Below are 19,942 nucleotides of genomic sequence, written 5' to 3'. Positions count from 1 at the left end.
ACTTTAACATTGAACTGAAAATGACCTTTGACCTTACCATGTGACCTCTGACTGCAGCATAACATGCAGGTCCCCCAAGTCCATCTGCCATCCAAGTTTGGTTGAAAAGTGACTTACGGTTGCGGAGTTAGGTGTCATAAGAGAGTCTTGCATGTAAACTTTAACGTTCACCTGCATGTAAAATTTAACGTTGACCTGAAAATAACCTTTGACCTTACCATGTGACCTCCGACTGCAGCATAACATGCAGGTCCCCCAAGTCCATCTACCAACCAAGTTTGGTTGAAAAGTGACGTACGGTTGTGGAGTTATGTGTCATTGGATTTGTGACGGACGGACGACATTTGGATCCCTAAGTCTCGCCTTCACCTCTGGTGGGCGAGACAAATGTGCCAAAAGTTATCATGTTTACTTAGCAATATGAGGCTATTTTAACAGAAATCTTTGAAGGATATTGTGGGCCTATATTGCACAAACATTGAGCAATTCATGCAATGAAAAAGTCTTCATTTATTTGAATACAATAATATGAAATAAGGTACATGTATTTGTTGCCAGGTCAACAAAGCACATAGAATAAGTCATGTTATGCTTTTAATAAAACAAAAAAAAAATTGCAGATGCGGCCAGCAGCTGTTTGAAACTTTCAAATTTCTTTGATATTGAAGAGATTATGCAGCTTTAATGCACAAACATCAACGAAACATCATCACCACTCCCACACTACAGTGTAATTACTATTAGGATCTTTTACTCTGAACCCTTAGGAGTTATTGTATGAAGGTGTAGGTTTTATTATTAATACAAGCCATATGGGCAGAGTGCAAAATGCTAAAAATTTCATTAAAATCGGATAACAAATTTATAATGAAGTTATTGAATTTTAATATTTAGCAATAGTTTGTGAAAAAAGTTATATATGCATGTCTTCATGAATATTTATTAGGTGGACTGATGATGTCACATCCATACTTTCCTTTTTCTTTTTTTTTATGTTATTACATGAAACCATAATTGTTTCATTTTTTTCATACACTGTGAATAATGTGTCTCCTTTATAAAGAAATAAGTTGGAGCAATGAATATGCACACTAAATCAGTTGTCAATCCAATTTTTTCAGTTCTTGGTAGAAAAAATTCAAATAAACCTAATTTCATATAATAAAATACAAAAGAACAAGTGGGGATATGACATCATCAATTTGCTCATGCTCATTGAATATTCATGAAGACATGCCTACATGTAGAACTGTTTCACCAAAAAAAGGCAAATTTTTAAAATGCCATAACTTTGTTATTCCTTGTCCGGTTTTGATCAAATTTTCAGTGTTTTGTTTGTCTGATTTTTCTTCATCTGTTTTAATCATTATTTTCAGCCCGGAGCATCCCTTTATTAATTCTGAAGGGATACATTATACATGTAACAGGGACTATGAAATTATTGCTCTCTTGATATTTTCCTTGATTTTTTTTTTCTTTTTTGCACCATTATACTGTTACTGAAAAATTATAACTACTGTATCACTCAAAAAATCTTCTTGGGTACAATGATGAAGGGGAAAATGAATTATTAAAATTGCAGGAATTTGCTTAAAGGTTCAGTGCCACACACGCATAGATCAAGTATGATCTGGCCAATGAGAATATGAGATGATAAAGTACTGTATGTGTTTTTTTTTATAAAAATAGCAGAGAAATACATGTAATAACAAAATATTGGAGAAGTTTGAGGAAAATCCATCTAAGATTTTACAAGTTTAGAGTTTTAATTATTTGATCTGTGACGTCGTATGTGAGCAGCTGCCCATGTACACGAAAAAAAAAATCAATGAAATGTATTTTCTCAAAAACTTGTACCTTCAATATATTGACAGAAAATTTTAAGTCATCATGAACAATAAAAAAAATGAAATTTATGCATTTCATGTTATTACATAACATATGAGGCAGCTGCTCGTAGATGATGTCGCAAATCAAAAACTTAAAATTCTAATAACTTATTAATCTTCAGTAGATTTTCCTCAAACCTTGGTCTATATTTTTACTTATTTCCTTCGGTATTTGATTACAACAAACTTTTTGTCAGGGTGAACTTCCCCCTTTAAATCTTTGTGAAACATCCCCTGGTCTGGAACTTCCTGGTTTTATTCCTAACCATTTCTGATAGTTCAGGAAGTCAACTTCACAGATAATGGGAAGATCTTTTATTGTAAAAGATATGAAACCATTGTTGGTCATCCAGTGAGAATTTCATGAAACAAATCACTGATGATTTAAAGCGAATGCAAGTCTTTGCATCTGTATTGCTGAGAAGCAAACCAGTCAAATTCATAAATGTACATATAAGATATTATTTTTAAATCTATTTCATATCACTCATGATCAGGAAGATTGGTAGCAATTCAAGGGAAAACATATGTAAAAGAAAATAATTTAAAACAAATTAGTAAAATGCACCAGAAAACATTTTTATACGAATACATGTATGCATTTGATCAGCAGGCCATAAAGAGCTCAAGGGCTTTATTAATTTACAGCCAAATTCATGCAAAAATTAGAATAATCAATTCAAAATCAAATGGTAATTTCTGTACAATTTAGCTACTGTATGCTACCCCATTGATAATATTGTTTTCTCCAACCATGCAAAATATTGTGGTGATCACATGAACCTAATCTGAAATCTTGGAGGGGGGGGGGGTCAGAATGTCCCCCCCCCCACAAATGTCACACTAAATATACCCTGAGATTATTAGCATTAAAAGAAACTTAATTAAAATACCTATTCAAAATATTTTGATGTGCGTGTGTGTGTGTTCAGGAAGGGGGGGGGGGGCTGGAACCTGTGTACAAGCACTTTGACCTACAGTACAAAGGATAATGATCTAAAATCTTCTCAGACAATACTCTGCTTAAATCTGCAAACCTGAATGACAGAATTCAGTTTTAATAAAGCATTTGGGATCTACATGTAAATCTGGATTTAAAATCAATGTTGAATAGATCATTATAAATCAGATTTTCCTTAAAATCTTGGTAATTACACTGTACCTCCAACCATTCCTGCTTTTGGCTAAAGTACGTGAAAGGATCAATAGTATGTGTACACCAAGTTCTCTGCAAAGAATTAAATTCATTAAACCTTGGCTCTGTTTTAACTCTCAATTACTGCCATGCTGCACTTGCCAATTGGCACAAGATAATATTCAAATATATAAAGCTGTAATTTATTTCTGAATTATAAAAGTTTCTGTTTTCAGATCAAAATGAGACAATCAGCAAGGATGGGAAGATTTTTAACTAAAAGGCTTGAATAGAAACATCTCCAGTCATGAATTACTCAATCTATTTCCTACCCAAAATGTAACATTTTGACCAAGTAGCCTACTAGACAATTGATAACAAATTTATCAGCTACTCTTAAAACATTCAAAGGCCTCTGACAAATAAGATGCCAAAGACCAAGAGGTTTTTTTTTTTGAGTATGCGCTCTCAAATAGTCCCGAGTCCAATTGCATTTTATACTGTAGGTAATTAATGTCCAACTGTAACTACATTTGTACAGTATCAAAGATTCACTGGAGTCACCATTGGATAGCAACGTTACCATGATTTCCTGCAACTGGACCCAGATGTCCAGAAGATCAATTGGCCATATGAATATAGAAATTAATCCCACATGTATATGTATGCTCTCTACTGTACTATCAAAAGGTCTATGTACATTATCAAGGTTAATACTCGGGCACAGGATTCTTGATAAAACTCTTTTAGAGGATAATGCCCTTTAACAAACGTCTGAAGAGGAATTTGCAGCTATCGCATTAGGTCTTGTTCAGCTTCACATATTATTTCAATTGTTGTGGAGCATGAAAGCAAACTACAAGAACTTTTGATTGGAGGCAAGATATGATGGAAATATTGTGTCTAGGAGCTGACTCACAGAGATGCTAAGTTCAAAGACCTAGCTAAAGCGTGAGATTTTCCATGACTCGCGTGAGATCGAAGGCATTGTGGTAAAATGTATATGGGGATAGGATATTTTACTTTCGTGGGAAAGAGATTGGGGGGGGGGAATGAACAAAGGTCCCTAATGTGGGACTCTTATGCATAATGTGTCAGATTTGGCATGTCAGGACTCAATTTACCTGGTTCAGGCAGACATGGATGAATGAGATCCATGATTCAGTATTTTGAGCCTGAACAAGTTTTGACCCCGAAGAGGTTAAGTTATACTCAGTAAAAATTATTCAAGATGAGATAAATCATTTGGTATTCAGCCTGAACAAGTTAAGATAATTAACATGCGTTTTTGTGATTGAGTGGATGTATAAGGACCACACTGCTTTGATAATGAACCTGTAGGTGCAGAATGACATCATCATCAAGATATCACACAAGGCAAATCATCAAATTAGTTTGGTCTGCTATAGACCATCAGCCTACAATGTAGAAAAATCACCCCCCCCCTCAACTGTCCCTGTCGTGTAAAAATCTACCAATGAAAATTGCGCTTCATTCCAGTTAAAGAGCATTCAGACATTCTACGGATACCCAGACCTAAGTTTTCTATCAATAAATTTGTGTTTCACGATTCATGCAGCATCAACGTTCATTATCATGAGAGGTAATAATAGCTGGATTTATAAAGCGCTTTTTGCCTGAGGATACAAAGCGCTGCTATTATAACCCCGGCTTTAGCTCGAGCTACCATCACTGGCACTCAGTGCATGCAAGGAATAACTCCTGCCGGGTACCCATTCACCTGACCTGGGTCGAGTGCAGCACAGTGTGGATAAATTTCTTGCTGAAGGAAAACATGCCATGGCTACGATTCGAACCCACGACCATTGTGGGTCAACCACTTTTCTCCAAGACAAAAAAGATAACATGGGCCATGCAATAAGAATAATGAATGCCAAGTGCAGGGAAGAATTTGAACCAGTAACAGCATTAGTGAGATCCAAGGGAAGCAGTGGTATGTGACATCGTTCTCACTACCATCCTAAAACTAGTTTACTGGAAACTAGTTTAGTGGAAACTAGTTTAACGTGTAATGAGAACGGTCGAAGCCGTCTTGGAAACGATCTTCTAAACCGGTTCAGAAAACCACCTCGCGATGTAGTTTTGAAGATCGCTTTGCCTCGTTAAACTGGTTTTAGCGCAAATGAGGACACAACCGTTCTTCGGGAAGCGACCTTCGCACATATCGAGTGCGCTACTCCATACATTGTATGTGGAATGCCTCCGTTGCAGTTTCAAATTTTGCGCGAAACATGTCACCCCACTGAGTGTAACCCATAGCAACAAGACCGCTTTCGTTGAAGTGGTTTTGGAAACCACTTTCTGGGGATCAAATGGGAACGCTAGCAAAGCGATCTCCTAAACTGGTTTCCTGAACCGTTTTCCAGTAAAATAGTTTTAGAAAGTATAATGAGAAGTTGAGAACGGTGTCTTTGAGGTTTGTAATTAATTTAAACAGGGAAACATGGTAATCAAATCATGCATGGTATAATGGATACACAGTGGTTAACCAAATTTCTCAAGATTTAAATTAATGACATCACAAATATCAAGTGTGTAATTGAGTTGGTTAACCAAATTTCTCAAGATTTAAATTAATGACATCACAAATATCAAGTGTGTAATTGAGTTCTTGGGAATAAATTATGAACACTTGACAGATTCACTGATTTAATTCTAATTCACCATCAAACTTTGTTCACAGCGTTTAAAAATGCAACCTTTTCCAATGTTTTTAATATGTAAACTTGCAATGTAAATCATGATTAAAATGATATTTTGCCTCAACCAAACTCAAATTCTATACTTACTCGCAATAGTTCTCATTGACCATGCCATACATATGGACCTCTTCACACATGTTCAGAGCTAGGAGGATGGTATACCAACCCGTTGATAACCAAGTGTTGGTATCATATCTGAAAAGGAGAAATTGAGATCAAATCGTAGTTCAATATTGGTCATGCTCTCCACTATAGGCCCTATACATTTGTATCAAGTTACACTGACATATATATAGATAAATATACGTAACACTTGGGTCAAGTTGGGTGGTTATTCTGTTCTGGATTTTGAGACTGTTACAAATTATGAATTATGAGTCGCATCTGATATGTTTTGAAGTCGGAAGTAGAGGGGTGATTACTAGAGACAATAAACAGCAAATTAAGACAAGTCTACACCACGTCGGTTCAAAGAAATACAAAGATGTTATCCTTACAATGAGTAAATTAGCACTAATTGGATCATACGTGATCTACAATGCAAAAAGTGAGCCACAGTGGACCGACATGACACTTCTTCACTAATTCTCATTCTGAAGTTCCCCAATATGATTATTGGACATCTAGAGATAATTATTTGCTGATTTTCCTGGCATTATTATGCTGTTCAGGTTATTATGGCGTAAGGACTGATTCCTCTTCCCTTTTCCTTATACTTCAACCCCCCCCCCCCTCTCTACATTGTACCTCTTTATCTATATTATTCCCCTCTCCCCTTTTCCTCTTTCCTCTCTTCTTCCCAACCTATTCCATACCCTTTCTTCTCCATCAGCCCTTGCTTCCTCATTCTCCCCATCGTAATCTCTTTTCATTCCAACCATTCTTGTTTCATTTATGTATGCCAGACTGTAATATATCATATAATTTGCCGAACAAAATCACACCTTTTATAAAATATAAACTCAAGATTTAGGCCTACTTATGTGAATTTACACTTTATCTGTTCATATATATATAATTGCATAATTTATATATTTTTGTAATACCAATATGTAATAGTACAATGAAGAAATGAACCCATTTTAAAATCAGAACTTAAGTTAAACCACGAGATAGCATATCCCCTCCTTCCCCCTTCTCATCACTCTACTATGAATTTTGTTATGAATTGAATCGACGCGTTTGATATGTAAATAATTATATGTTTATGTATACCGTACTGTATTCATTTTATGTTGCCCTGTATTACATTCGTCTAGAACTGATAATCTGGGCCCATAATTGTAAATTGATTCCCTTTTTTTATGTATAAAAGGTGATTTATAAAAAAAATTAATATAATATGTATTATCTACATGTCAAACCCCTCTGATTTCTTTCCGGGGTAGGAAGTAATATTCAAATTTCGAAGGGGCTATTTTTTCACTCTTGGGGGAATTGCTGAAGTTTTGAGGCTGTATCTTTGTTTGGGAGGGGGGAGGGGGGCTACTCTTTTCACAATCAACAATATCATTCTTCTTTTATTTCCATCATCATCTACAAGCATAAATGATTTTGACCACGACCACGTACAGGTACAGTAGATTGCAGAGCTACCCTACATCTACGTGATTTTGCAGCTATGATTGCACATCGAGGTTTATTGGGGAGGTGTGATGTATGCTTTTTGGAATGACACATTCACGATTTATGTATTCATCTTCCATGTATCCCCACTCTTTCATGTTGGATAATTTACATCAGCCCACTGTGCAAAATTAGTTGAGAAACTTCCATGTTTTCCTACTAAAACAAGCAATATGAATATGCTATAAATGCAAATATCATTATTCCACTGATGCACATGTAGAATACTGATTATTTTTCAAATGTCCATTTTTTTTTTGGCATGTCATGTGTGGCAGATCTTGAGTGACTCTAAAAACAGAAATGCAATCTATAACATTCCGTTTTGTGAATTTTAAGAGTGATTTTTGCTGTGATAAGAGCGAAGTCACTCACCCCTTTCATGTACTTCCTACACTGCCTGCCCCCGCCCCCCCCCCAAAAAAAACAAAAAAAAACACAATGTCACAATATACAGTGTACATGTATGCATGCCTAAGCTATTGTACAAGCTCTGTGATTAAAACAGATGTAAAAATTATAATCATTCTATCAAGAATCATTCTACAGGTTATTTTCTAGATATTGTACAAGTAGCAAACTTTCAAGTTAAACCTGTCCAAAAATAGTTTTGGACCCATGAGCACAGATTTATTTGATTTGAAGATCTGTCATAAAAACGCACTTTATACCTCTGAGCAAATATTGAAAAAGAGCAAATTCTCTATTAAATGAAAGTTTAATTTGCAAACAGGACCACTCCATGTTTACATTGGAATTTGTGTAAATGTTTATACATGTATTGTAGCTGACAAATTGCAGCTTTATGGGAATCATGTGAACATGCTAGCACCAGCATGGTGCCCATGCCAATGTTGTCAAAAGTCTTCAGGGCCCCGTCTTACAAAGAGTTACGAATGATCTAATCAATCTTAACTGTATGGAAATCCATGTAACATAATTCTTTTTATACAGAAAATTTGCACAATCTCCTTTATATAGTAATTAAAGATAATCACACTGGATCTTCAAGAGAATGATGAATGTATGAAAATATGTCAGATATCTAGCAAATTTTTTTTGGAACAAATTTGCATTTTTATTCAATTCTGAACTTGAATTAATATCTGAGTGGTTTTATGCAAACAAAATGATAATTAATCTTGCCAAAACCAATTATATGATTTTTAGTAATTTCTTTTTACCAGATAGTCTTTCAATTAGAATGTGCAATACAGATATTAAGTGTGTATCGTCAGTAAAATTTTTAGGAATAACAATAGATAATAAGTTTACATGGAAAAATAATATTGATAATCTGTGCAATAAGCTTGCCAAAAATATAGGAATAATGTATACATGTAGATTAAGATCATTTCCCAAGGAGATTTTAAAACTGATGTATTATGCCATTGTATATCCATACCTCAATTATGGTATTCTAGCCTGGGGAAGTGCAAGTAGCATTCACATTTATAGATTATATATTTTACAAAAACGTGAAATAAGAATTATGTCTCATGCTCCTTACCTTGCCCATACGAATCCTCTATTTGTTGAATTGAATGTATTAAAATTTTATGATATTCATGTATTTCAAATTCTTATATTTATGTATTTATGTAACAATAACCTCTTGCCAGATTATATCAAAACATTCTTTAAGTTCGATAGTGATTTCCATGGATACAACACAAGAAAAGCAAAGGATTTTCATCTACCTATTTTTCATCTGTAAGCCAAGACTCTCATCTTTTAAAAACTCAATTTTATTCCAAGGACCACAACTCTGGAATTCTGTTTCTGTAGATATCAAGCAATCACTTTCATTAAATGTTTTTAAGTCAAAATCAAGGCAATTTATTTTAAATAGTTATACATAAAGTTTGTTTGTATAAATTTCATTCAGGCATTATAGGCACCCCCCCCCCTTTACGTTGTAGTTTAGTGATTTTTTTTTCTATCTTTGTTATTGAAGTCTTTGTATGATTATTATGTCATAGGGTCAGCTAATCACAAGGCTTGTTCCTTTCTTACTGTCCCTCTCATATTCAATCCAATGTTTATTTCTATTTGTTGTTGTTGTTTTTCTATTTTGTTAATACAATGCTTTGTATATGTAGTGTTTTTTGTATGGATTTTTATGAGCAAATAAATTGAAATTGAAAATTGAAATTGATTTTAGATGTTGACGTTGCTGGGTGTCCATACTTTGTGGTTGATCGGATCAACCAAAACTCTTTTTAAGACAGGGCCCAGGTCACACATTATTGTTGAACATGCTTATTAAAGGGATGGTCCGGGCTGAAAGTATTTATAACTTAATAAATAGAGTAGAATTCACTGAGCAAAATGCCGAAAATTTCATCGAAATCGGATAACAAATAACAAAGTTATTGAATTTTAAAGTTTAGCAATATTTTGTGAAAACAGTCGTCATGAATATTCATTAGGTGGGCTGATGATGTCACATCTCCACTTGTTCTTTTGTATTTTATTATATGAAATTAGGTTTATCCAAATTTTTTCCTCTAAAAACTAGAAAAATTGGATTGACAACTGATTTAGTGCATTAGATATTTAGTGCTGCTACTTAGTTCATTATAAGGGAAACATATTATTCACACAAGTATGGAATAATAAAAAAAAAAATGATTTTATGTAATAACATAAGAAAACGGAAAGTGGAGATGTGACATCATCAGCCCACCTAATGAATATTTATGACGCAAAATATTCGCAAAATATTACTAAACTTTAAACTTCAATAACTTTATTATTTGTTATCCGATTTTGATGAAATTTTCGGCATTTTGCTCAGTGAAATCTACTCTATGTATTAAGATATAAATATTTTCAGCCCGGACCATCCCTTTAAAAAGCAAGAACTGAGTCACGTATTAAATAGATTGCTCTCCTTGCTTACAATTAGTATGGTTTAGAAATAGAACAATCTCTGATGTTGCCGGACAACGGAGTAAGATGGCGCAAGCTACTAGCATCTTTATATCATTAGACACTATGGCTATACTGATCATCCCAATTTATTTACGATGAAATGTCAAAGTTGAAACCACAGTGACGTGAGCACTTTCCCTGCATAATCATACATGTACATGTACTTCTCTAACATTTACAAATGCAAGACTTTTATGGAAAGTATTTCTATGTTTGTCAATAGGAGTCGTATCAAGGCAAAGGCTTCCAGAAGTGATCAAAGATTTGTTGTAAAAATTACTGAGGATGGCTAGGGGAGTATTTCATGAAAGGATCTGTCAGATGTTTGATCAGAAAGTTACTATAGTAACAGTCAGACAACTTAACTTCTCAGCAAATCAAAACCAAAGATGTTGTAAGATCTGACAAGCTGTCAGATGAGAAATATTGGTGAACCAATCCCCAGATCTCTACAGTTTACAGTTTGTCAAAAATGTTATAAAGCCTAAGTCTGTACAAGGAGTATCATGGAGTAGAATGACTTCTCTACAACAATTCCATTACAAGACAATACTACACAAAATGCACTTCAAATCTATTGTTGGCAGGACAACAGTTTACTCACATACATGTAAAATGTAGTGCAAATTTATCACAGCATATTGAAGCAAACCTCACTGCTGCATGTTAACTTAATGAAAAGCACAACCAGAAATATCTCAGAGAGAAATGTGTATTCTAGCTTCCATCACCTCACCTTCGTGGAAAGAAGGCACGTGACAACGGCAAAGACACGTGAATGTACCTTCACACGATCATGCCTTTGCTTTTCTGCTCTTATCCACAAATTTACACTTATTCAATGGCAAAGAAAAATTAATTTGTAAAATTTGTGAGCATACATGTACAGTGTATAGAATAGACTCTCTAACAATAATGTTTGGAAGCAATGACGTTCAGGAGCCCAATGCAGAAAAAAAGAGTGATGTTTTAAAACTCAATTACTGTAAAAAAATAAAATAAAATGCATGTCAGAAATGCATGCTTCAGCTTGGTTATCATTCACTGTTGATTGTGGGAGTGTGTTTGATTAAACTCTTGTTGCAAAGGGCTGCTGGACATACGTGTAGATAAAATTCAATACGAAGGTATGCGCAGATATCTTCTTCCAAGTACCGGTATTTCACAAATGATTATCTGTAACATCTATAACTTCTGATGCATGATGTAATGTTCCCAAATGAGCTAAAGAGTGGAGAATCTTCTCTGAAGAATTAGTGGGACAGACTGTGCAGTAATTATGGAGCACAAGAACTTCAGGGTAACTGATAAGAAATCATAAGATCAATCTAATTGAAAAAAAGAACTGAGAATATATATTTTTATCAACTCACTTATTTTTGCCTGTCTCGTTCTGAAAGATCAGATCAAACTCCAGCTCTCCCACTTCGTCCAAAGAATAAAAATCCACCTCCGGGTAGTTCTTGACCATGATTTCCGCTTTCTCCAATGCCCACCTGTGGTTGGGCTCATTGAGGCCAAAGAAAACTATCTTCTCTGGCCGACTCTGCTTGTTGGACGGATTGAGGAGGCTTGCCGAGTCGGCATTGACCGGCTCGGTCGACATATGGCACACAATGCGCAATGTAGTCCTTGCACCTACGTCCTCCTCGAACCCCTCGACTGGGGAATTGTTCATGCGTATCACGCAGGGCATCGAATCAATCTCTCTCCCTCGCTTGCTTCCAAGCATGTGTCCTGAGCTGGAGATTACTGCACATTTTTTGCATTTGTCCTTAATTGGCTGCAGAGGGAAAAGCAAACAGAAATCAGACAGTTACATGTACTGTACAGCACAATCCAAGGAAATCACTTCTTTGGACAATAAATGAGCAATGCTTTTGGTGATTAGACTTGGGCAACTCATCAAAAGCAACACAGACTATTGTTTTCACTACCTGTCCTTTGAAAATTAGCACAAAATAAGATTCCTCTTTTTTTTGTCTTGTTGAAAGATGTACATGTACACCATTCAACAGATTTGTTCAAAATGTACACAGAATGCGTTATTAGAACAAGAATATGTTTGATGATCTTTGTAGGTTTGCATGGTGGAGTTTATAACATGGAGAAAGTTATGGTTCACCATGTGTAATATGAAGAAGGGAAGGAACTACAGGCAGACTGATTGAAATGGAAAGACGAGATAGGATGAAAAGAGGAAATTAGAAGTATTCTTTTCTTGAAAGTGAGTGAAGTCCTGAAAAGGACTGTAAAAGAATGTTTACTGTTCTGTACGTTACAACAACATTAACAAACTTTCTCCAAATTTTGATAGGATGACAATGAGCTTCAAATAAAACCTTCATGGTTTATGATTAGTATTAAAGAAGTGATAGATTTGTCAGTTAATGTAAACTTCATGGTATGTTACCAATTTGATAGGCTTGATCAAATATAAGGACCACTGTCATATCATGACTTTGAAATGTAAAAAAAAAAAAAAAAAAAAAAAAAAGAAGTTTGATTTAAAAACTCAATAGAACTTTGACAACAGATGCAATACATTAATAGACTAGCTCTTTGGGGAATTGGAGGACATATCAGAAGAATAGCTTTGCTGCATTTCTTGGAAAAAAATTGCATTATTTGCATTTTTCATATTTTTACTGAAGATTAATTACATCCCACTGGTACTTCTTGGAGAAGGGGAATCCATGGGAGCTTCAATTTTTCATATCTCATATTAACATCCAAGGTTTTGGTTTATCCCATTGTTATTTCTCTGTAAGAGAGATCTCTGGTACTTGTATTAATGACCCATGTACTCTCACAGAGGAAATGTATCAAGCTGAGTATCTATTGTGTTTTGGATATTCCTTTATAGACTAGAGAGGAAATAGTGAAGATTAATTTCACTCCACTAGTATTTTTTGATGTAAAAGAGTAATATGGAAGAGAGATCTCTGATACTTGATATTTATAAAGAGGAATTGTGGAGTAGTAATGAAGTATCACTCCAGCGATATTTCTTGATGATAGAGATCCGTGTTTTGTATATTCATATAGAGGAAGTTTCGCTCACACCAGTATTTCTTCATAAGATTGAGAAAGAACTCTGATACCCTGTATTCCTTGATAAAATAGAGGATTTTATTCAACTTTTATACACGTACCTGTCCTGTTCGGAGCGATTTAAAATGAGTCTGAACCGGGGATGGAACCCCTGGTTTTGGAAGAAAATTCATGCCCAGATGTATCCTGCCATCTGTGTCTACTACGTCTGAACCTGCTACATCTGAATACGTTCTAGCGGCACTCTTCTTGATAACGATGACATCCTTGCCGGAAAGATGGGTGGCGCTGCTCGTTCTGCCGTCCGATGATGTATAGAGATAGGACAGGAACATGAATCCCATGAGGATGGTGTAGATGACTAGGAAGATGACGGCTGATCGCTTGCCCTGAAATCAAAAGAAAATAAAACAATTGAGTTGCCTCTTATAATGTTTTTAACAAGTAAAAATATTTCACGAGTCTGAACTACCCCCTGCTGAAAATAGAAATCTTGTTCTATATTCACTTGGTCTACAAGCAGTTGGTGTATTTCTCAGACAATTTATTAATTTAGTATATACAGTGTATATGGAAATAAGTCAAACAGAAAGAGAAGGTGTAGACCGGGTGAAGACAAGTGACAATTCACCTTTTAGAATTGAATTAAAAGTTGGAAAATAATTTAGAGTGGGCCCTTTTCGACACTAAGGGTGTTGGCTGGCATTATGTTGGATCAGTAGTACTTCCCATTGCATGTCTAAAAAGTGGCATCCCCGGATTACATGGACATGTATGACATACAGTGTACTACAGAACAAAGATATAAAAATAATCAAAGTAGAGGTGCATTGTCCAATAATCATGGGCACAAGAATGCAAAAATAGCTAAATATTCTTAAATGAAATTCTGAAATGAAATTTTGAAATGAAATTCTTAAAATGCTATCAAGAAGAGCAACATCATATATTTTTCTGATTTTTCTGCTAAAATTATAAAAATGAACTTGATGTCGGAGTGGATGTTTGTGATCCCCTGTAAATCTTACCAGGAAACATCTTGAATGATGGTCCATCATAGAAGAACCGTTGTTATCAGCTAAAGAATAACATGTCTGCAAAGAGAAATGAAATGAACAGTTGTTCTTTAATAAATCTTTAATCATACCAACTGGCTTTGAGTTTCAGTTTCAGGGATACAGGTGCATGCACGAATGTGTGAATCTCAAAGTCAAGAAAAGAAAATACGGAAAGAAGGGCAAACATGGGAGCAGTGGGCAATTTAGCTCCAAACTGAAAAAAAATGTATCTCATCCCCATGGTTTCCTTTATCCTCCCCCCACCCGGTACATTCATAATGAACTTTGTACACTATGGTCCGTATTCTGAAGTCAGGTTTAACTTACACCACGGTCTAACTCTGTGCTAACATTATGGGGAGCCAAAATTTCAACAATTTTGTTTATATTGTTATGTTTACTATTTTGTTTCGTTTTGTTTTCATAATGAAGAAAATACTTCAGTTATCATTCCCAGACAATAATTTGGGTGTCATATGAGTTAATAATTTGAATGTGTAGTATTAGGGATTTATGCTCCCATTGGCTCTCCATAGTTAAACCACAACTTTAAACCAGGGTTTAATTTATACCCGAGTTCAGAATACAGGCCTTTAGGTGGTTATTCTGGACTGTTTAAATCAAACTCTGGTGATTTAATTATGGATAGCCAATTGTGTCACAAATCTCTATCAAACAATATATGTTTGATTGATCAGCTTATTTGTCAATCAGATCATCCATAACTGGCTGGGAATATTAAACCACAATCCAAACACAGTGAGCAAATTTTGATATTTTTGGCTTACCATAATTTAAGTAGAGTTAGACCATGGCTTCTTTAAAGTTAAACCAGTCTTCAGAATATGAGCCTATATTTATGTCTACTTTGAAGTTCTCTCCTTGTGATAGCCAGGTAATATGGTTCATTCAGAACACATTCATCTGCATGTACAATCCAAACACAATTCTGTCAAATTTGCAATAGAAAATGAATATATCGGACAGGAGTGGATCCAGGATTTTCCAAAACGGGGGGGGGGGGGGGGGGGCACATTTCTTGAGGAAAAATTTGACAAGCGAAAAAAAAGAAAGGTTTTCCACAAAAAATACACATTTCGTCAATGAAAATATTTGACAAGCAAAAAAAAAGGGGGGACACACTTCTGTTTTAACAACATTTTTACATTACAAATTTTAATTGTGCCTCTCAAAAGGGGGGGGGGAGGCATGGGCCGGCTTTGCCCCCCCCCCCCCCATCCACCAGTGACATCGGAAACCACTTCCCTTCAGAATTATTGTCAAAATAGACAATGATCAAACTACAAATTTTCTGCCCTTATCAACAGATGGATAACAAATGAGAGGTCAAGTCATGGCAAAACAAATTTCCTATCTATTGCTTAACCGTGAACACAATCCCTGAGTCTCTGATGCTTTTCCCCATTACCGGTAATTCCAGAGTGAACAATGGTACACTTGGTGAGCATGTGATCTGCAATACATGTTCTTGACGTACATGTGTATTGGTCAATCAAAAAAAATTGAGGTCATGATGCAAATGGGCCCAAAAATATACATACATGTAGCCCCTAATATCAATGTCACTGGTTCAAGTTAAAGAACATTTGAAATGAACAAAAAAGGATTTTGAAAATATCAGAGTTCAGAAGACAATATTAAAAAAGCGAATGATTTCAATGACAATGAAATGATATTCTGTGTCATACTTGGTCATTGCTGTCAGTACGTTATATGTAGATGAAAATGTACTTTCCCCTGTTCCAGCAATAAATTACATTGCCCTTTTTGCACATCTGGCTTATTAATTAGGGCCATGCTCTAGCCTCTAGAGGGTGATTCCATACGTGTCGTACGGGACATTTAGAGAACATTTGACAGTTTTTTGACAAGAAAAACAAAAATATTCTAGTAACTAAAGGTGATCATCAAGTACTACCAGAGTGTTAGGAAAACCAAGACTTAACATGACTTGAATTCACATCCTGTATAATACAGATTTATAATAGTAATGTGTCGTACGGACGCAGAAAAAGTGGCTTTTTTAGAAACCTCAAGTTTGTACTCTAAAGCCTGTGAGTTGGACAGATAATTTTCATAGAAACTGAACTCAAATTGATATTCAATTACCCAAGAACAAACCCATCTACGAAAGAAAGCAAAATAAACATTCATGAACAAATAAAGCAAATTACAATTTTCGAGAACATTGTGGCGTACGGGACACTCAAAATGTGTCGTACGGGACATCTCTAAATTGAAGCCAAACTTTCTTATTTTATGTCTCTTTGACTTCTTCAATCACTTTATTTGGCTGGTGATAATGATAATCCTATTAAACTAAAGACATTCATTATGTTAGAACCCGCTATTGGCTGAATATTTCTGTCAATATATCATAAACAAAATAATGTGTCGTATGGGACACTTGTGTGTCGTACAGGACACTTGTGTGTTGTACAGGCACTTGCGTGTTGTACTGGGATGCCTGAATAAAACAATGAACTTTTTATCAATCAGAAGGGGAGCATTGCCCCTAAATTCTTCCTTTCTAGTGAAAAGTCTCTTAATAAGTAGTCATTCAGGACAATATAATTAAGTAACCTGAATATATACAATCGGGAGCAATATGTTATCATTTTTTTTTTCATGATGGGAAATGTACAAGGGTTCACAGCATCTTTACGAGCTGAAAAACTTGAGGTTTTGTGTGAAGTTATTTCCAATACACTATTTAAACAATGAATGAATGAAACTGTTTGTGTAAATTATGGGGCTAAAATGTTATAATTTTTCATATAAAATGTATATATACATGATATATGTCACAACTGTCACTTGTAATTCCACAAAATATTTTTTTTCTAAAGAAATGCGGTTCTACTTTTTCAAACCTTTCTGCATTTCATGAAACCATATGGTTTGTCTTATTTTCCAGATTTTTTTTGGAACAACATGGTTTGTCTTATTTTCCAGATTTTTTTTTTTTACAACTTGAAAAAAGTAAGGAGTTTCAATACTGTATATAAAAAAATTAGTGATCATCAAGGGAAGTCCAAATAGATGATTGATAGGTAATTTTTTTTTTACATCTTCTAATAATTCCACATTAGCATGCAAGAGGAAGTCATCTTCCAGGCTAGGGTGAATCAATTATAAAGGTTTTCTTTTCATGCTCAATGACAAAGAAATTAAACTGCTCTGACCAGTGAAAATCACCAGTTTAGCTGAAGGGATTCACAAAAAAATATGCCTACATGAAATCAATTAAAATGGTTAGAATCACCTATTTCATGTTCTATGGAGATAAAAAAGTACTTTTTCAGTTCACTTTATGTCAAATCAATGACTTGAATTAAAATAGGCCTAATAGTTTCTGAATCCAAATCCTGCAATTAAATGCATTATATATTGTGTGTCGTACGGGACATGTCCCGTACGACACACACTGTGTCATACGGGACAACTTTCAATAGGACAATTATTGAAAAATGAAGGGCAGTAAGTAGATACTTATGGGATAAATCGATCACCCATGGGTCAAAGAAAGAGAAACTGATATTGTGAAATTGCATCATCAAAAATAAAATTGTAGGAAAAACTTTTACACTTTCATGTGTCATACTGGACATTGCCAAAAATAGGTTCGGAAAAATCAGGGCTGCCCCTATTATGGATCATGCAAATGTTGTAGATATTATTTGGAACCATCAATGATACATTATTCCATTGACCTGCAATATTTTCAATCTTCTCATGCTTTGCCAATAATTGTTTCAGGCAGTGTTTGTACTTGACTATTTAATGAGCAAAATTATTGAAAATTGAAAATTCCGTTGTCCCCCCCCCCCCCAAAAAAAAACTATCTGACTTCACTTTTGGTTAAAACTCATATTTTTCATAAAATTTAGGTATCATAGTAAAATATTACACTTCTTATGACTTATTGAAAGCATGTTGAAATTTATGATATTTTTGAAGTTCGTCTGCACCTGCGAATTAGCGGGATAATTCGAAAAATAGCGCGCTATTTTGCAAATAATCCCAGGTTGACTTGCATTGCAATCTCAAGATTAATCTTACGAACTAGCGAAATAATTGCGTCTCCATTACAAATAATCTCGAGATTGTTCAGATCGGGATAATTTGCCGGATCGGAAATAGCGCGCTAATATGAAAACTCGGGCTGGTGCAGACGGCCCTTAAATGTTGTTTTCCAGTCTGTGTTATTCTAAAGACATACCAGCCATGAGACCCAGCAAAAAATAGATGAACTACATGTAGCAAGTAGACAAATTAGTTGTGGGCCTACAGTATGTACATAAATTATGTATGTGTAGTGTAGATCGTGAGGAGTTTGACTAAAAGTAAGACCTACATTTGGGAACTAAATCAATGTTTTCGAGCCTTTTACGCTTTTTGGGACACCTTTTTCTTTCAATTATTTAATATCATGATTTTAATGTCCAGTATATTTATGTTCAAATTTATATATAATTTGTATGTTTTATTTGAACATACATATTGAAATAATTAAATAAGAGTCTTTGCACTCTACCTCAATCGATCAAACCTTCATCAGGTTTATGTGCAACAAATTGAATTTTCCAGAACTGTCAAGAATACGTAGTGAACTGTAGTTGGATTAGAAAATGATTATACAGCCTATATACTGTTTGTGGGTATTTCAGTTTGGGCAGGCCATTCCATATTCATACAATACAGAATGGCTGAGCAAATGGAGCAAAGTCACCATATGTTTTCATCAAAATGGGATAATGAAACTATTGATTTTTTTTACAATTAATGCATTTGCTGGTAGTACATGGCACTTTGAATTCTGGGGTATACATGCATTAAAAAATAAGACTTGAACACTCTTATTATGTTGATACTTGTAGGTAATTGAATCGAGTGTAAAGTGGTGATGAGTAGGCATTCGATAATCGGGCACAAGACAGAGAATAGTATTGTAAAAGAGGAAATTAATGCATGTGAGAGGCATTAATTTCAGGCTCAAGGAGCTCTATGTTTGCGGAGATTTTGTGCAACTGAGATTGGAGGCATTGTAATTTATAGCCAGGATAAGCTGTGATAGAGGCGTGAGGATATTTGGGGGGATGAGCAAAAAGTCAATAAGGTGTGAGACTTTAATGTCTGCCAAACCTCCTGGGGTGGATACAGGAAAGGGGTTCCCCTTCAACAGAAAATTTTGCAATTTTAGTTTAGTTATTGAAAATTCAGATAAAATGCATTAATATCTAGATTAACAATTTAGAAAGGAATAACCCTCTTTTTTCTAGGATTTATATAATTTCTGACATTTGTACACCATCCCCATTACATTCAAAGATGGTATTAGTATGAGCACCAATGAGATGCTTGGATATATACCAAAACAATGGGCCATTGGTCCATTCTTACATGTTTACAACATTTTAGTATGTAGGTCTAAATCAAGCCCTGAAAATCCCTTGGAATGTGACTGCAATGCTCTACGAAATAACAAACAAGTAAAAA

At 34.9% G+C, this 19,942-nt stretch overlaps 1 protein-coding gene across 5 annotated transcripts in view; it reads right to left on the bottom strand.

The window, feature by feature from the left end:
• LOC129261123 (alpha-N-acetyl-neuraminyl-2,3-beta-galactosyl-1,3-N-acetyl-galactosaminide alpha-2,6-sialyltransferase-like) overlaps positions 1 to 19,942 on the bottom strand; it is a 45,526-nt gene that overhangs the window by 5,832 nt on the left and 19,752 nt on the right. For 4 of the 5 annotated variants that reach the window (XR_010293508.1, XM_064099205.1, XM_064099206.1 and 1 more), the window contains exons 2-5: positions 14,393 to 14,458; positions 13,466 to 13,753; positions 11,684 to 12,093; positions 5,835 to 5,942 (exon numbers count right to left, since the gene is read on the bottom strand). Coding sequence is in view for 4 of the 5 variants with exons in the window: in XM_064099205.1 (XP_063955275.1) it covers positions 5,835 to 5,942; positions 11,684 to 12,093; positions 13,466 to 13,753; positions 14,393 to 14,458 (872 nt within the window). In the remaining variant the exon portion in view is untranslated. Of the gene's footprint in view, positions 1 to 5,834; positions 5,943 to 11,683; positions 12,094 to 13,465; positions 13,754 to 14,392; positions 14,459 to 15,210; positions 15,347 to 19,942 lie in introns of those variants that run through there. The other variant, XM_064099207.1, reaches the window with a different exon arrangement.

The sequence above is a fragment of the Lytechinus pictus genome, chromosome 5 (assembly GCF_037042905.1).
Source record: "Lytechinus pictus isolate F3 Inbred chromosome 5, Lp3.0, whole genome shotgun sequence".
Taxonomy (NCBI): domain Eukaryota; kingdom Metazoa; phylum Echinodermata; class Echinoidea; order Temnopleuroida; family Toxopneustidae; genus Lytechinus; species Lytechinus pictus.
Note: the sequence above shows the minus strand (reverse complement) of the source record. Positions and strands in the feature narration are given on the sequence as shown.